Source organism: Laetiporus sulphureus (assembly GCF_001632365.1).
Source record: "Laetiporus sulphureus 93-53 unplaced genomic scaffold LAESUscaffold_96, whole genome shotgun sequence".
NCBI classification, from domain to species: Eukaryota; Fungi; Basidiomycota; class Agaricomycetes; order Polyporales; family Laetiporaceae; genus Laetiporus; species Laetiporus sulphureus.
This window is the reverse complement of record NW_024468605.1, coordinates 38,886-53,909: the sequence shown is the minus strand read 5'-3', so window position 1 is coordinate 53,909 and position 15,024 is coordinate 38,886. Positions and strand designations below refer to the sequence as shown.

The window sequence follows — 15,024 nt, the reverse complement described above, 5'->3', positions numbered from 1 at the left end:
CGATGACCACCGGTCTTGGCCGTCTCTCGCAGCGCACCTCGTCAATTACAGTATCCACGTAGCCAACACCTCGCCTGCGTCTCGATACGCTCCGGCCATCCACACGTCTCACGAGGGTGATGGCATCCTCGACGCGAATGGGGCAATTGAGTGCACAGATCATGCTAGTCGACATGGACACGCGAAGGATCGAGCAGCGGGTAGTCTGCTCACCGTTCGAGATGTCTCCCCGCACTCCCCGTCCATCGCGCCGAATCACGGTCCACGTTGCGGTCCGTCGGCGTCGATGTCGAGCGCACGCAGCGCAAGGAACGCTCTCCGTCTTGGATCGCAATGGCGTGGCCCCGACGCGCGGTCTGGTCTCGGAACAAGGCGGCGCGCTCAAACGCTTCAGTCGACATGTACACGCGAAGGATCGAGCAGCGGGTAGTCTGCTCACCGTTCGAGATGTCTCCCCGCACTCCCTGTCCATTGCGTCGAATCACGGTCCACGTTGTGGTCCGTCGGCGTCGGCGTCGAGCGCACGCAGCGCAAAGAACGCTCTCCGTCTTCGATCGCAATGCTGTGGCCCCGACGCACGATCTGGTCTCGAAACGAGGCGGCGCGCTCAAACCCTTCGCATTGATGTACCCAGCGCGGGGAGGTTGGTGAAGTAACGTCGATGGGACGGTCGGGCGGTTCATGAGCCACGATATGTTGTTTGCAACAAGGAGAACGGGGCTTGAACGGGATGAGCGGGCTGGTACGGCGAGGTCGAGGGCGAGGTCGAGTTGGGCGGCAAGGGATAAGAATGGGAAAGGCGCACGAGCGCATCGTCGGCGATGGAGGATTCGGTGCCGGATCAGGGTAGCACAAAGTGGGAATGGTATCGAGAATTCATGGAGAAGGGGAGGACAGCGAGCGCATGTCAAAACTAGCTGGAAATAGATGATGGGTCACAACTCAGTGTAGTCAAAACAAAAGCGTGCTTACCAGGCCTTTGTGAGCTGCAGAGACTAGCGTAGACTGCGGCAAAGTGTCCGATATGCCTTGTATCCGGTGAAAGGCCTCTCTGCTCCTTACATGGCACGATCTCTAACATACTGCACGGTCGTACCTCACGTGGATCCATCTGGCAGTCTCGTGCACGCATGCCAGTGGCGACGCACGGCGAGACAGAGCGAGTGCGTCTCACCCTAACAGCTCCGCACGATGTTTCTACTCCCGACTTAGCATACAAACTTCGCGACGCACTCACAGGTATGAATCCAGTCTCCAGCTCCCCATCCACAAACGCGCCATGCCCCGCAAGCGTCCTCAAAAACTCCACATTCGTAGAAACGCCCACGACCCTGTACGCGTCGAGCGCGCCCCGCAGCATGCGCAGCGCCTCCGTGCGGTCCCGGCCGTGCACGACGAGCTTCGCGATCATCGGGTCGTAGAACACGCCGATCTGCGCGCCCGCCTCGAAGCCCTGCTCGACGCGCACGGACGGCACGACCGCGGCGTGTGCAGAGCCGCTGAGGGCGGGGACGAGCGCCTCGGCGGGCGGGCGTGATGCGGGAGGGACGGGGGCCGCGAAGGTGAGCGTGGGCGTCGGGGTGGAGAGGTAGAGCAGATGCCCGGAGTCGGGGAGGAAGTCGTTGCGCGGGTTCTCGGCGTATATCCGCGCTTCGAAGGCGTGCCCTACCAGCGGGACTTCCGACTGATCGAGAGGGAGCGGGTTGCCTGCTGCCACCTGCGGAATCGTGAGGACGGGTTGGACCGACACGACACTGACATACCTCCAGCTGCCACTCGACCAGATCTAACCCGGTGATCATCTCCGTGACAGGGTGTTCCACCTGCAACCGCGTGTTCCTAACGCACGGGCATTGTCAGCGACTGCGAGAGGGTCAGCACCAGGAGGACGAGCGTACATCTCCATGAAGTAGAACTTGTCCGTATCGTTGTCAAAGATGAACTCGACGGTGCCGGCACCGACGTAGTTCACAGCCTTGGCAGCCGCAACGGCCTTTGCGCTCAGGTCCGCGCGCAACTCCGGTGACAAGCCGGGTGCCGGTGCCTACAGAGCGTGTCCGTCGACCATCAAGCTCTCCTGCGATAGTTGTATCACACTCACCTCCTCGATGATCTTCTGGTTCCTCCTCTGCACCGAGCAGTCCCTCTCCCACAGACTCACGCACCCGCCCAGCGCATCCGCAAACACCTGCACCTCGACGTGCCTCGGCCGCTCGATGAACTTTTCGACCAGTACGTGCTCGTTCCCGAACGCCTTGCGCGCCTCGCGCTGTGCGCTCTCCAGCGTGTCCGCGAATTCGGCAGCGGAGCGCACGACGCGCATGCCTTTGCCGCCGCCGCCGTGCACGGCTTTGATGAGCACCGGATAGCCTGCGGTCGCAGGTCAGTAGCGAGGTCATGGGAGGGACAGAGGACGAACCGATCCGAGTCGCTTCTTGAGCGAGCAGTGCGGGATCCTGATCTGCCCCGTGATAGCCTGGGACGACTGGCACGCCCGCGTCTTGTTTTGCAGTATAGCCGTCAGAAAGAATTAGAGAACGGCAGCGATTCAATGCGTACCTGACATGATCGTCTTTGACTCGCTAGAGTCCGTGCCTGTCAGTCAGACAAGCGGCGTGCGAGACGCTGGAATTGCCTACCTCTTGGAACCCATGCTCACGATGGCACTGGCGGGAGGGCCTATGAACGCGATGCCCTCGTGCGCGAGACGTTCCGCAAAGTGCGCGTTCTCGCTGAGGAAGCCGTAGCCGGGGTGTACGGCCTTGCGAGCTGCGCGTTAGAGCTTGTTCATCTGGGGAAGACGCAGCTGACCTGAGCGCCGCTACGGTGGCAGACTTTGATGATCTTGTCCATGCGGAGCTGCGGGCGAAGCGTTCAGGTCGTAGTCAATACGCGGCGGGCACGAATGGGCTTACGTAGCTCTCCGATGATGCGGCAGGCCCGATACAGTACGCCTCGTCCGCCTAGAGTGCACGGCGCGACGTAAGTGAAAGGCGTCGCGCGTCGCGTCTGATGCACGTACCAAGCGAACGTGCAGTGCGTCGGCATCCACCTCGCTGTAGACCGCGACGGTCGTTATTCCCAGCTTCTTCGCCGTGCGGATCACACGACACGCGATCTCGCCTCTTCAGAGGGATCGCGATGAGTGCTACGTCAGGGCATCGGAGAGAGCGCACGCACCGATTCGCGATGAGGATCTTGTCAAAGTGGGGCTTCCTGTCTGGTGAGGGCGCCGAGACGGCTCTGCGGGTGTCTGACAGGGCGGTATGAATGGAAGGGATTGCAGTGCGTTCACGGAGATGCGCGTTCCTCCATGTGTCAGCGGCAGCGGCAGGCCGGCCTCGAGCAGAGCTTCTGAGCGACGACAGCGAGCGAGCCAGGGACGGATGCGCGTCATGGTCGTTGTCCAGACGCGTGCCAGCAGTCAAGCCCGGAGTGAAGCTGCGAGGCACGCGAGAGAGCGAGCGCGCCACTGAACGACGCGTGTTCGTGAGCATGGCGGGCGAGAGCATGCGGTGAGCGGGCAACAGGACGTCGGTGACTCGGAAGAGAGCCGAGGATGGGCAGAGGGGGAGAATGGCATGGCTGGGGCGATGAGCGGGGGGCGCGGACACGAACGCACTCGTGATCACACAAATCGCGATTTGATCGGCCGCGCATCTGGCCCATCTCGTTCTGACGCACTCGGATAACGACGTCGACCTTCATCGTGATCTCGACGGACAACACACGCGCGTAAGTTCTGCACCGTCTTTGCTCGTACGTGCCGGGTGCAGCACCAACCGTCAATCTACATTGCTGAAGCTCTTTCATGGTGGGCAACGCAGACTCGAGGGCCGTATACTCCGTTTCTGCCTGAGTCTCGCCTTCACCGGTCTCAGAACATGATGATGAATGTCTATCGGACGGCGGAGCGTCAGGATATGATGATGAATGTTTATGGGACAGTACTGGGTTAGGTCGCCACTTGATCACTGCTTCGGGTATGTCATAGAGCAGGGCGGAGCGCGACCAGCATCCCTCGTTCCCTCTGTTATCTATCACCTCCCGCCGTTGACTGCCACTCTTGCGCACGCTACTCTCACTTTACTCTGATCGCCATGGAGGATCCAGCGCTCCGACGACCTGCACAAGACCTCCCCCAGAGTACTCCAAAGTCCCTATCGAGTCGTCAGTATCTGCTACCAACGTGCATCGCCAATAGTGGTTATGCACTTATGTTGATCAGAGATGCTGCGGACTTTTCATTTCCTGAGAACAACGCGTGTTTCAGACCACCCACCGAAGGTCAAGCTCGTGCACCAAATATAGGCTCTCGGTACACCGGAGCTCACCATTGACCGACACATCAATAGAATCGGTGCTGGGTTTAGTTTGACCTGCACAATCGATTCTTCCGTATGACCTGACTCGCATTCTCAATTCGGGGGGATTTGGCAATAGAATTGTGCGCCTTCCATCCATCACCTTGACTTTGGCTGACCTGAATGGAAGCATCAGCTGGGTCTCGGGTCGATGCCAGACATCGTTCTGTCCCTCGAAGTGTCGCAACAAGGAATGATACCGCTAGTTGTCGACGTCTCGGTCTCACGATGCCAGTGCTCGTGCTCTCGGCTTGTTCAAAACTCCGTTCATTCGGACACTTCGCTGTCAACAGAACTTGCTAAGCATTCACTGATCTTCCAACGATAGAGTTCTCAACATGCGCAGCTCATGTGCACGATGAGACGTATGCCACTCACCTACCTATATATTCCTTCGTATCACGGATGGTCCTGCTGACTTTCAATCCCGACGTCCCTCTCGTACCATGGAACCCGGCTCCCAGAAATGAGTAGCAATCATAGGTACATAGCATAATCCTGCATATCCTCACGCGTCTCTCACCGTCATGCACAATTTCCAGGCGGTGGCCAAGCCGGTCTCGTAGCATATAGGCATATGAGCAATTGCCAGAACCTGAAAGCAGTCATCTTCGAAGCTTCGCCCTCTCTCGGTGGAATATGGTCCCCTGACCATCCTCACCACCGTCCACTCATGACGACCAACATATGTCGCCACACGTGTACCTTTTCTGATGTCCCTTGGCCGGCGGATGCAGGACGCGAGAGGAAGGACCTTTTTCGGTACTCCGGGGACATGGGCCACTTCCTTGACGTGTATGCGCAGACTTATGTCGACAAAGCTGACGTTAGATTGAATACCAAAGTCGCCTCGGTGGACTATCAGGATGGCAAGTGGATGGTGAAAAGCGTTTCCACGCAGCAGGATGGCAATTCCGTTGCACACGTCGAGGTTTTTCATTACCTGATCATCGCTACAGGCTTCTTTTCGAGTCCATACATCCCCGATTTGCCAGGAATAGACAATTTCCCCGTCCTCGAACACTCAGCTATGTTCAAGGATCCCGACGCGTACTTGGACAAGACCGTCGCCGTGGTGGGTGGGTCACTGTCTGCCGTTGAGATCGCTGGTGCGCTTTCACCCTATGCCCGCAAAGTCCATCACATCACTCCGAGGCCGTTCTACGTCTCGCCCCTCTATACACCAACCAACTCCTCTGCAATGCCATCGTTCCTTCCTTGGGATTTGTTGTCGTACAACAGAACAGATCTCAACGGCCGTCGCACAGAAGCGATCAACCCGACTCCCGCTGCCAATCGCAGCACGCATGCCTACTTTCAGTCATTGTTTCCGAACAATCTTCTCCCTTCATTCGAATTCGACACCAGCACGCCCGCGCAGGTCGGCATGTCCGAGCTTTACAGGGGTGGGATCCAGACGGGGATCGTGCAGACGTACCTCGCGAGGCTGGCGGCGGTTGATACGACGACCGGCGAGTTGGTTCTTTCCACGGGAGACCGTATCGATCGTCCAGACGTTGTCATCATGTGCACTGGCTACAACATCGTGCTGCCATACCTCTCTCAGAGCGCCCGTGATGCGATCAGTTTCCAGCCGAATAATCGTAGTGTTCCCTTCCTCTCTCATCGCCTCGTGCTGCATCCTGACCTGCCAAACGCCGGATTCGTGGGCATGTATCGAGGATCGTACTACGGGGTGATCGAGCTCCAGGCGCGTTACTTGGCGGCAATCTTTTCGGGAGCCCAAAGCTGGCCTTCGGATGACGAGATGAAGGAGGGTGTGGCCTTGGAGGAGAGTGTGCGAGAGGCTTCGAGCAAGTCGGGCATTCAGTTCCCTCACGGCGACTACGCTGGCTTGTTCGAGAGCTACGCCGATCTGCTTGGCATCCCGATGTCCGATGCGACTTACGTGGTAGCTGCAAACTATCCGCTCGAAGTCACGCACGACGTCGAGGAGATCCGCCTCGATACGGAAAGCGCCTTCACGCTTATGACATCCGGGACTTGGGTTCGAGGCGCTGCATTCCGTTCGTGGGCGGGCCAGTGGCAGGTCGATCGCACCGTCCACAGCGCATCACAGCCTGCAATGAATGGCCAATTTGTGGGCTTTGGCACGTTCCTTATGCGCCCTATGACTGGTCCACTGACCGGACCAGGGGCCATGACCGAGGCTGTCATCCGCGAATATCTCTATCACGAACGAGGGGTGTTCATATCCGCGACGGGAGAGTCGGCTGAAGAGCAGCGCACGGCAGTCTATCGCTACGATCCTGCTAGCGATACCATCGCTGTGTGGAGCGTTGTTCGCGCCGATTATGAACAACCTCCGGATGAAGATCAAACGGATAGCTGGCAGCACAACATCGAGGCCGTCTCGCGCGACTCTCCCAACGAGTCCTCGTTCGCGGAGCAACATGGTTCGGATGGTTGGTGCGCAATAGGAAGAGGATCGGAGGTGGCGGTCCTCGCGAGCTACAAGTTCGTTTTCAATGGCGCGGAGGTGACGCAGTTCGAAATCAGAGACAGTTCCAGCGAGGGCGTCGTTAGCGAGACTACGTTTACGAGGCCCTGAACAATTGGGCTCGTCCTGATGATTTGAGTCGTCTGGCTTTTGTACGACAGTGTAGATATCTAGTGAAGCATTCGCCTGGTGGTATCCAAGGCTCGGAAGGCAAGATTTATCGTGAGACTAGGATCAGATCATAAAGCCCCCGACGCGATTGTAAGGTTCACTCCGTATACTAACCTTGGTCACAATCAGTGATGGAATTGTATCCTCCGTGCTCGTACTTGAACCTTGGACACGCTATACTCTGAATGTCATCATTCAAGCGTTCATCCTAAAGAGCCTGATGGAATCGTGGAACTGCTCCTCCAAGTTGAAGCGTGTTGCCATCATAGGTAAGTATTTTCCATGTCAACTGTCACTCATCGCATGCTAGGCGGTGGCCAAGCCGAACTTGTGGCACATCACCCACTATCCTCAACTTCAAGCGGCGATCTTCGAATCCTGCAGCGATATCGGTGGAATATGGTCATCCGACCATCCATTCCACCGGCCACTCATGACAACAAATACAGTAGTTCGCGCGCCACACGTGCTTCTTCTCTTATGCTGCCACTGGAAAAGTTGGATATTCTGATGATATGGGACGATACCTGCCAGCACGCCTATGCTCAGCAGTACGTGCGCGACGGAGACCTCAGGCTGCATACCAAAGTGACCAAGGTCGACTTTCAAGATGGCAAGTGGGTTGTAAACACCACATCCCTTGACAGTGGAAAAGAGCTCGGTCACCTAGATGAGAGGTTAGACTATATGATAATGGCGACAGGTTTTACCTCCTCTACCAGGACTCGATCATTCCCCGATCCATATAGAGCACTCTGCAAGGCGTACACAGGAAAAACGGTGGCAGTCCCCGGTGGGGCTCTGTCTCGATGGCAGGGAGCGCTCGGCCCCTATGCCACACAGATACTCGATCACTGCTTAAATAGGTACGTCATGGAGTGAGTTGGACATGGCAACCCTGGCGTTCGGCGGAGCGCAACCAGCGCCCTCGTTCCTCCTATTGACCATCACCCAACTACCCTCACTTCATTCTGAGCGCCATGGAGGACCCAGCACTTCGACCTGCAGGAGACCTCCCCCCAGAGTACTCTGAGGTCCCCATCGACTCAGCGGTATCTCCTGCCACCCCACGGACAGCACTCGCTACCGCCCCCGATGGAAATCCTCTCCTGCAATCCGACGCAAACGTCATCGCGCAGACGGTAGAACTCCCACCAGATCCCGGCGCCAGTGCCGACATTCAGCTCGACTTGAAGGATCCCGAGGTAAGGGACATCGGGTGGAACAGAGACCTAGCACATCTACCGCCAACTATCGTGCACGGTCTCTCCAACGAGGATCTGTTCACTTTGATCCGCAGATTCAACAAGGTGCGTCAGTGTGCCAAATCCTGTTTTTGTCTCAATCTCATCTACCTCTTGCGCAGCAAATATACCATGTCAAGGCGATACCGCCGCCTCCACTGGGCCAACTAGATCTGGAAATATCCGAGAATGAGGAATTTTCACCAGACAAGCTGCGCGCTCACCTCGAGCGGTTCTATATGAGCATTGTGCGCACAGCTCACCCGCCGTACGACACGGGAAGCACACTAAAAATTTTCCCATCCTAGATCATCGGGATCGCCGCGTTCGGCAAGCACATTGCACGCATTCGCTCGTGGAACGAGCCACGCCGCACCGCTGGCTTCACCATCGTAAGTACGAATGCACTGTCATCTTGAATATAACAATTGACGCTTCCTCCAGGCATACTATCTCGCTTGGTTCAACAACCTCCTCGGTGCCCTCATCAGCATGACACTCCTCGTTCTCATCATGCACCCGCCCTCCCGTCGTTATCTCTTCCCACCAGCCCCACTCGCCGCCGTAAGCGCGAAGTCAGGCAACCTCCAGGTCCCACGCGCGGGCACCATCGGCAGCGGTGACAGCCTCTCAGGCGCACCAGAAGCGCACAAGGGCGAGGCAGTAGAGCAAGAAGCGACCAACTTCGTGTCGGGCGTCGCCTCCCTCGCCATCGGCACCGCCACAGGGCAGAAAGTCGCACCGCACGCGGGCCAGTCGGAGGATGTCGACGCCGCGAAGCAGGAGGAGGGTGGTATTGGCGCTGCGATGCCTGAGCCGACGCAGATTGCGGCGCAGACGGCGGATGCGACACACGTCGCTCAGGGCGCGCGGGCGGATGGGAAGCACGATGCGACCAAGACGCACGTCGAGGCGGCGATGTGGGAGACCGCGCGTCCTGCGATGCGTGCGTTGTCGGACGTCGTGGACACTTGGGAACGCTTCGGCAAGTGCGTTCTCCCGTTGCGTTGCCGTCAATCCCGCCGTGCTCACCTGTTCGCAGTGCATTGTCGCCGACGCCGCCCTTCTCGCACGCGCCCCGCCTTCGCCTCGCGGCGGTCGTACTATCGCTGATGGTTGCGATGACGATTGTACCATCGGCGCTCTTCGTAAAGGCGACTACTTTCGGCATCGGGTTTGCCATTTTCGGACAGCCGATCATGACGCGTTCGGTGCACTGGATAACAACGCGTTACCCCAACTGGAGAGAGGCCTTGGAGCTCAGGAGGTGCGTGCGTGAAACTGCTTGTGAGTAACTGTGAGACGAATATTCTTTCGACGTAGGACACTTCTAAAGGGTGTACCTACAAATGCGCAACTGACCGTTACGCTTCTGAGGATCGCCGAAGCACACAAGACTCCGCTGCCTCCTCCGCCTTCGACGAACAAGGTGACAGAGGGAGAAGAACATAGCGACCCAGAGGCCGCGGTGAAGGAACGCGACTACGAGTTCGACGCGTCGAATTACGAAGTCGAAAGCGCCCACGCGGACGAGAACGCACAGCAGGACAGCGAAGCCGACACCGACGGAAACGCAGGGAAGCCCAGATCCGGGAACAAGCTCACCAAGCTGCTCAAAGGCACCGGAAAAGCGACAGTCAGCGGTGCGCTGGGCATCGACCACATAAAGGCGAAGATGGGGTCCGAAGCAGCCAAGCGCCGACTGGGCGCCGTGCCTGAAGACGAGGACAAGGTCATCACGAGCGATGGCCCAACGGGCAGTCGAGTCGGCGTGGGCGACGGGCCGACGACCTACGCGGCGCGTATGCACGGGAAGCGCGGCTACGTCGTGCTCGTCACGAGCGCCGCGTCTCCCTTTCTTTCGTTCGTGTGGGAGAAGGACTTGAAGCGGAACCTGGCGAGCATCGCGAAGACCGTTGCTGCTGCTGTGAAAGCGGGGCCGGGGCCGGAGCCCGAGGTGCCTCCGGGGGTGTTCACGATCGCGCTGAAGGAGGTGGGCGGGCTGAGGAAGGTGGGCGGGTATGGGTGGAAGGGGAAGATGGTCATTGGGTGGGCGTTGCAGCGGGAGGTTGTTGACGGGCTTGAGATTGAGGACGAGGCGGGTGAGAAGCGGGTCTTGACGGCGATCAAGGGGAGGGACGAGCTGTTCAACAGGCTGATCGCTGTGGGAGGACATAGTTGGGAATGTTACTGAAGGAGGAAAGGTACCGACCGTTGATCGCGACGCGGTGCGGACTCAATCGTAGCAGACTGCAGATCGCATTGGTGAAGTAGCTTGGATTAATGTAATGGTATATGTCTAGACGAAAAAACATCCGTGGCGCACATCGTATCGTGATCCCCGTTCACCCTGCAGATTATTCAAGGGAGGGTGGCATATACAAAGTCAAATCCGCGAGCAGGGAAAATAAAAGGCGGGGAGGGGCGTACGTACAATAGCAGTCCACATGCGTCCATGACCGGTGTCCCACGTATCCATATGCATAGATGTCTCACCCGCGAACCGGTCCCTCTCCCACGCCTCACATTATGCTACAGTCCTTGTCCTTCCCGCTCTTACCGGAGAGGGCGAGGGACGCCTCGTCGCTGCCGCTCATACTGCGATGCAGCACGGAGCCTGGCCCGCCAGGCTCAGCCATAGGACCAGTGCCCTTGAGTCGCTGGGCCGCACGCTTGTCTCCCTTCTCCGCGGCGCGCTTGTACCATGTCTTCGCTCTAATACCGATAGGAATGAAGACGTCAGCCAGGTACTACGGACAGTAACGCCTGAAGCGAAATATGCACGCACTCGTTCACGTCCGGCTCCGTCCCTATCCCAACTTCAAGAAAGTAGCCAACGGCATACATCGCCTTTGGCAGCCCCGCCTCGGCCGCCCTCTTTGCCCACAGAAAGGCTTCCGTGTCAGATTGGGGCAGGACACCGGGCGAGCCGACGAGGTACCACGCAGTGAGCGCGAAGCACGCGTCGCGGTGATTCTGCTGCGCTGCGATATTCTGGTGCGAGATGGAAGTAAGGGATGTTAGGTCGCACCGAGAGCAGGATTCCAGCACGCACGTAATAGTGTATTGACAGCGCTGGGTCCTGCGGACAACCCATCTTCCCATACTCGTAGCACTCTCCCAGACGATACGCGCTCGGGGCATAGCCCAGCTCAGCAGCCTGCGCGAGGAGCTCCGCCGCATATTCATTGTCGACAAACAGGACATTGTCGATGCCCCTCTCGTGGAGCAGCGCCAGTTCATGCAGAGCATGCGGGAACTCGGCAGTCGCATGCTCGGCTGACCGTTTCAAGTACGAGACTCCCTCTCTAGGGCTTTTGGAAAGGCCGAGCTCGCCATTGAGCTGGGCGATGCCTAAGCGATAGAGCGCACCGGGATGGCCTGCGGCGGCCGCCTTGCGGTAGAACATGACGGCCTTGGCCGACTCGCGTCTGCAGCCCCAGCCGTTCTCGCAACATGTGCCTGCGCGGTAGGCAGCGTCGGGGTGTCCGTGCTTCGCGGCGAGTACGAACAGGGGGAAGGCGCGATCAAAGTCCTGGCGGTTCTTGTGCGTGCCGATGCCGTTGGCGTAGCAGTCGGCGAGGAAGTACTGTGAGGGCATGTGTCCGCGATCTGCGAGCTTCTTCAGCAGGGCGATACCCTCGCGAATGAGGTCTTCTCGCTTCTGCTCTGCCTTTTCGACTTCCATGACGTTGCCGGGGGTGGGGACGGGCATGGTCATGGTCTTGGATGCGTCGATCATGAATACGGCAAACTCGAATTGAGTGTCGGGGTCTTGCGTCTTCTTTGCATTGGCACGGTAGAGCTCGAGTGTGCGTGCGTGGGACAGAAGGGCTGCCTCTTTGCCGGGACGGAGATGCGAGTGGTCCAGAAGAGCAGCGGGGGGAGAGGGAGCTCGGACTGATTGCGTGGCGATGGACTGGGCTGGTAGTGTGTACTGGTCATGAACGTTGGCCTGGGAGGAAGTGTAAAAGTCGTCCCCGTCGGGATCTGGCGGAGAAGGCGACTCCTGGTCATAGGCATAGTCATCGTACTGCTGTTCAATCTGGGTCGCAGGTCTCGAGGAAGATCTTGGAGGGCGAGAAGAGGAGCGTGGAGGACGAGAGGAGGAACGAGGAGGAGGGCCCTGGTAGGATACCTGAGAAAGCGGCCGACTGTCGCGCGCGTCCAAGTCTGCGTACGGGCGCTGAGGAGCGAAATCCGGCTGATAGCTGGAAGACGGACGAGCCTGTGGCTGGGCATACATGGGTGCGGCGTGCACGACAGCGGGGAGGGCAGTGTGGTCGCTGTCAAAGACGTCGTGGGCACACTCTCAGACGTCGTGGAGACAGTCGCGTTCGCCCACGACGGAGCGCGTGATGTAGACGCTCGACGCTCCCACCGCGGCCGACCTCTTTCTTTTCCGCTCCAGCTAGAACCCAAATGCCCTCCACCTAACTCTCCAGAACTGGACTATCCGCTGTCCTCCCGAGCTCTTCGCTGACGGTGTCCCGCAGTCTCGACGAGCACGACGCACCCGACGATTGGTTAGACAACTAAGCTGGCCGGCGGCCGCAGTGAACATCGCGGAGAAAGCATCGCACGGAGTGGCTTGGCCAATGGCAGGCTTTCGGAGGCCTCTCGACGATTCGACCGGGCTGCTCATCGTCGTGCATGTCGTCATAATCCGGTTCATGTGAAGCCCCTCCACGGTCTCGCTCTTAAGCTCTCTCCCGCACCTAGGCCCCTAGGCCTTCCCCTCTCCGCCATATAAGAGCCCCCTCCTAACACGCACTTACACCAACCATGTCTCTGACGGTACCACCCCACACTGCAGCGCCCATCCCCACGGTAACCCGTGAATACCATTTGCCCAAGGTACGCATCTCATTAGCAATCCACTCGTGAGCCAAGTGCCTTACTACTACTGTTCCAGGTCGATGGATTCCACAACCTCACATTGCGTCGCGCCCCCGTCCGTGCGCTCAAGTCGAAAGAGGTGCTCGTGAAGGTGCACGCAGTGTCCCTCCAGGTTCGTCCCCCCTCTTCCGCAAGCCGCATTATCTCACGCCCGACGAATAGTACCGTGACCTTGTAGTCGCAAAGGGCCAATATCCTCTAGGCCAAAAGGAGGATCCTGTCCCTTGCTCCGATATGGCAGGCGAGATCATTGCTGTCGGCGATCAGGTTACGAAGTGGAGTGTCGGCGACCGTGTGTGCTCCAACTTCTCCACGGAACACATCTTCGGAGACCCTACCGAGGAGATTAAGCTATCTGGCCTCGGCGCTCCCATTGACGGCGTGCTCACCGAGTACAAGATTCTACCAGCACACGTACGCCTTCTCCATCGAGTAATCCTGCGCTTGAGTTGATGACACTGAACGGCAGGCCTTGGTGACGATCCCTCCCCATCTCTCCTATGTTGAGGCCTCCACATTGCCGTGCGTCGCCTGCATCTGTGTACCCCTATCATGCTCTGATGAATCGTACTTTCAGATGCGCCGCACTGACAGCCTACAACGCGCTCATGGGACCAGTCCCTCTCAAGGGCGGAGACACTGTCCTTGTGCTTGGTACGGGAGGTGTCTCGACCTTCGGGCTGCAGTTCGCCGCAGCTTCCGGTGCCGACGTCATCGTGACGTCGTCATCAGACAGCAAGCTCGAAGTGGCCGCGAAGCTCGGTGCCGCACATTGCATCAACTACAAGAAAACGCCGAATTGGGAGAAGGAAGTCCTCCGAGTGGTTCGTCGTTGTCCGCTTGCGTGTTGTACTCTGCTGACGGTGCATTAGACACACGGCAGGGGCGTCGATCACGTCATCGAAGTCGGCGGCGTGGGCACCCTGCACAAGTCCATTCAGTCCGTTCGTTATGGCGGCTTTATTCATGTCATTGGCTTTGTCGCCGGCGTCGGAGTGAGTAGATTCTGCTTGCTGAACGCAAGTGCAAGCTAACCTAGTTGCACCAGACTGGCGATCTAGGCAACCTACCCGCATTGCTCCTCGGCAAGGCTGTGACGCTCCGAGGTATCCTTATAGGGTCACGTACCCAGTAAGCATTCCTTGCATGCGTGTCATTACCCATTGCACTAACGATGGCTGGCAGGTTCGAGGACATGAACCGCCTCATCACCGCGCGTCAAATCAAGCCTGTTATCAACTCGATCTTTGAGTTCGAGGAAGCGCGTGCTGCGTATGAGTATCTGGAGAGCCAGCAGCACATTGGCAAGGTTGTCATCAAGGTGTCGAAGGAGTAAGAAGTAGGCAAATAAGTTGTACACTAGCCCAAATGTACTTGGAAAAGAGGACTTTAGACTATCTCTGTATTCTGTGTCACCTGTGTGCTGCGTGGTGAATTCAACGTCGAGCAGCAGAGAAATCAGTTGGCTGGCGCTTGTGCGGCAACGCATGATCGAGCTGCTTGCCTGGCCAGGGACGTGGCGCACACAGCAACCCTTGGTGCAGGTAAAGGTGTTGAAATTGCACCTTTCCTGCGCGTCGATTTTTGCCAAACCGCCCTTAGTGACTCAAAACTTCTCCTAGATTTGAATGGAACTTTCTTTGCAGTAGTAGCTGCCGCATTGACAGTCAGTCAGAGTCAAGTAGGTCCCCGCTCGGTGTAATGGGGATTAACAAGGATGCCGCGAAGCCAATCTGCAGAGTTTGGATACTCCATGAAGCCGGGCATGACACCGCGCATCGTCGGAGATAAAAATAATGTTGTCGTCGGGGCTGAAACATGATATGAGGGGCTACATTTAGAGTTCCAAATAACAGAATGGTATTTGGCTATTACCATGCATGCA

General features: G+C 58.0%; 6 protein-coding genes across 6 annotated transcripts; 3 read left to right on the top strand and 3 right to left on the bottom strand.

Moving 5' to 3' along the window:
- Positions 1-1,019, bottom strand: LAESUDRAFT_577875 (uncharacterized protein). The gene is made up of 4 exons (XM_040903024.1): positions 973-1,019; positions 440-917; positions 214-356; positions 1-164 (listed from the first exon to the last, which is right to left on the bottom strand). The coding sequence occupies exons 2-4, from the start codon at positions 811-813 to the stop codon at positions 160-162; spliced, it is 522 nt and encodes a 173-aa protein (XP_040757774.1). The 5' UTR covers positions 814-917; positions 973-1,019; the 3' UTR covers positions 1-159.
- On the bottom strand, positions 914-3,592 carry LAESUDRAFT_709423 (uncharacterized protein; the record flags this gene model as incomplete). The annotated part of the gene is made up of 11 exons (XM_040906720.1): positions 3,181-3,592; positions 3,023-3,125; positions 2,916-2,963; positions 2,812-2,859; positions 2,640-2,761; positions 2,560-2,582; positions 2,420-2,500; positions 2,102-2,370; positions 1,899-2,044; positions 1,764-1,839; positions 914-1,717 (listed from the first exon to the last, which is right to left on the bottom strand). Exons 1-11 carry the CDS (start codon positions 3,510-3,512, stop codon positions 914-916), a joined length of 2,052 nt encoding a protein of 683 aa, XP_040757773.1. The 5' UTR covers positions 3,513-3,592.
- Positions 3,593-4,635: 1,043 nt separating this feature from the next.
- Positions 4,636-7,220, top strand: LAESUDRAFT_577900 (FAD/NAD(P)-binding domain-containing protein). Its single transcript, XM_040903025.1, has 2 exons — positions 4,636-4,847; positions 4,907-7,220. The coding sequence occupies exon 2, from the start codon at positions 4,942-4,944 to the stop codon at positions 6,934-6,936; it is 1,995 nt and encodes a 664-aa protein (XP_040757772.1). The 5' UTR covers positions 4,636-4,847; positions 4,907-4,941; the 3' UTR covers positions 6,937-7,220.
- A 640-nt stretch (positions 7,221-7,860) lies between these two features.
- LAESUDRAFT_709421 (uncharacterized protein) lies at positions 7,861-10,434 on the top strand (the record flags this gene model as incomplete). Its single annotated transcript, XM_040906719.1, has 6 exons — positions 7,861-8,306; positions 8,363-8,488; positions 8,549-8,632; positions 8,685-9,229; positions 9,283-9,507; positions 9,564-10,434. The coding sequence occupies exons 1-6, from the start codon at positions 7,977-7,979 to the stop codon at positions 10,432-10,434; spliced, it is 2,181 nt and encodes a 726-aa protein (XP_040757771.1). The 5' UTR covers positions 7,861-7,976.
- Positions 10,435-10,762: 328 nt separating this feature from the next.
- On the bottom strand, positions 10,763-12,486 carry LAESUDRAFT_667044 (HCP-like protein; the record flags this gene model as incomplete). The annotated part of the gene is made up of 3 exons (XM_040905280.1): positions 10,763-10,955; positions 11,029-11,234; positions 11,296-12,486. 3 exons carry the CDS (start codon positions 12,484-12,486, stop codon positions 10,763-10,765), a joined length of 1,590 nt encoding a protein of 529 aa, XP_040757770.1.
- A 539-nt stretch (positions 12,487-13,025) lies between these two features.
- LAESUDRAFT_764985 (NAD(P)-binding protein) lies at positions 13,026-14,475 on the top strand (the record flags this gene model as incomplete). Its single annotated transcript, XM_040913552.1, has 8 exons — positions 13,026-13,097; positions 13,156-13,251; positions 13,302-13,553; positions 13,609-13,661; positions 13,717-13,963; positions 14,012-14,134; positions 14,188-14,270; positions 14,325-14,475. The coding sequence occupies 8 exons, from the start codon at positions 13,026-13,028 to the stop codon at positions 14,473-14,475; spliced, it is 1,077 nt and encodes a 358-aa protein (XP_040757769.1).
- Positions 14,476-15,024: the final 549 nt, after the last annotated feature.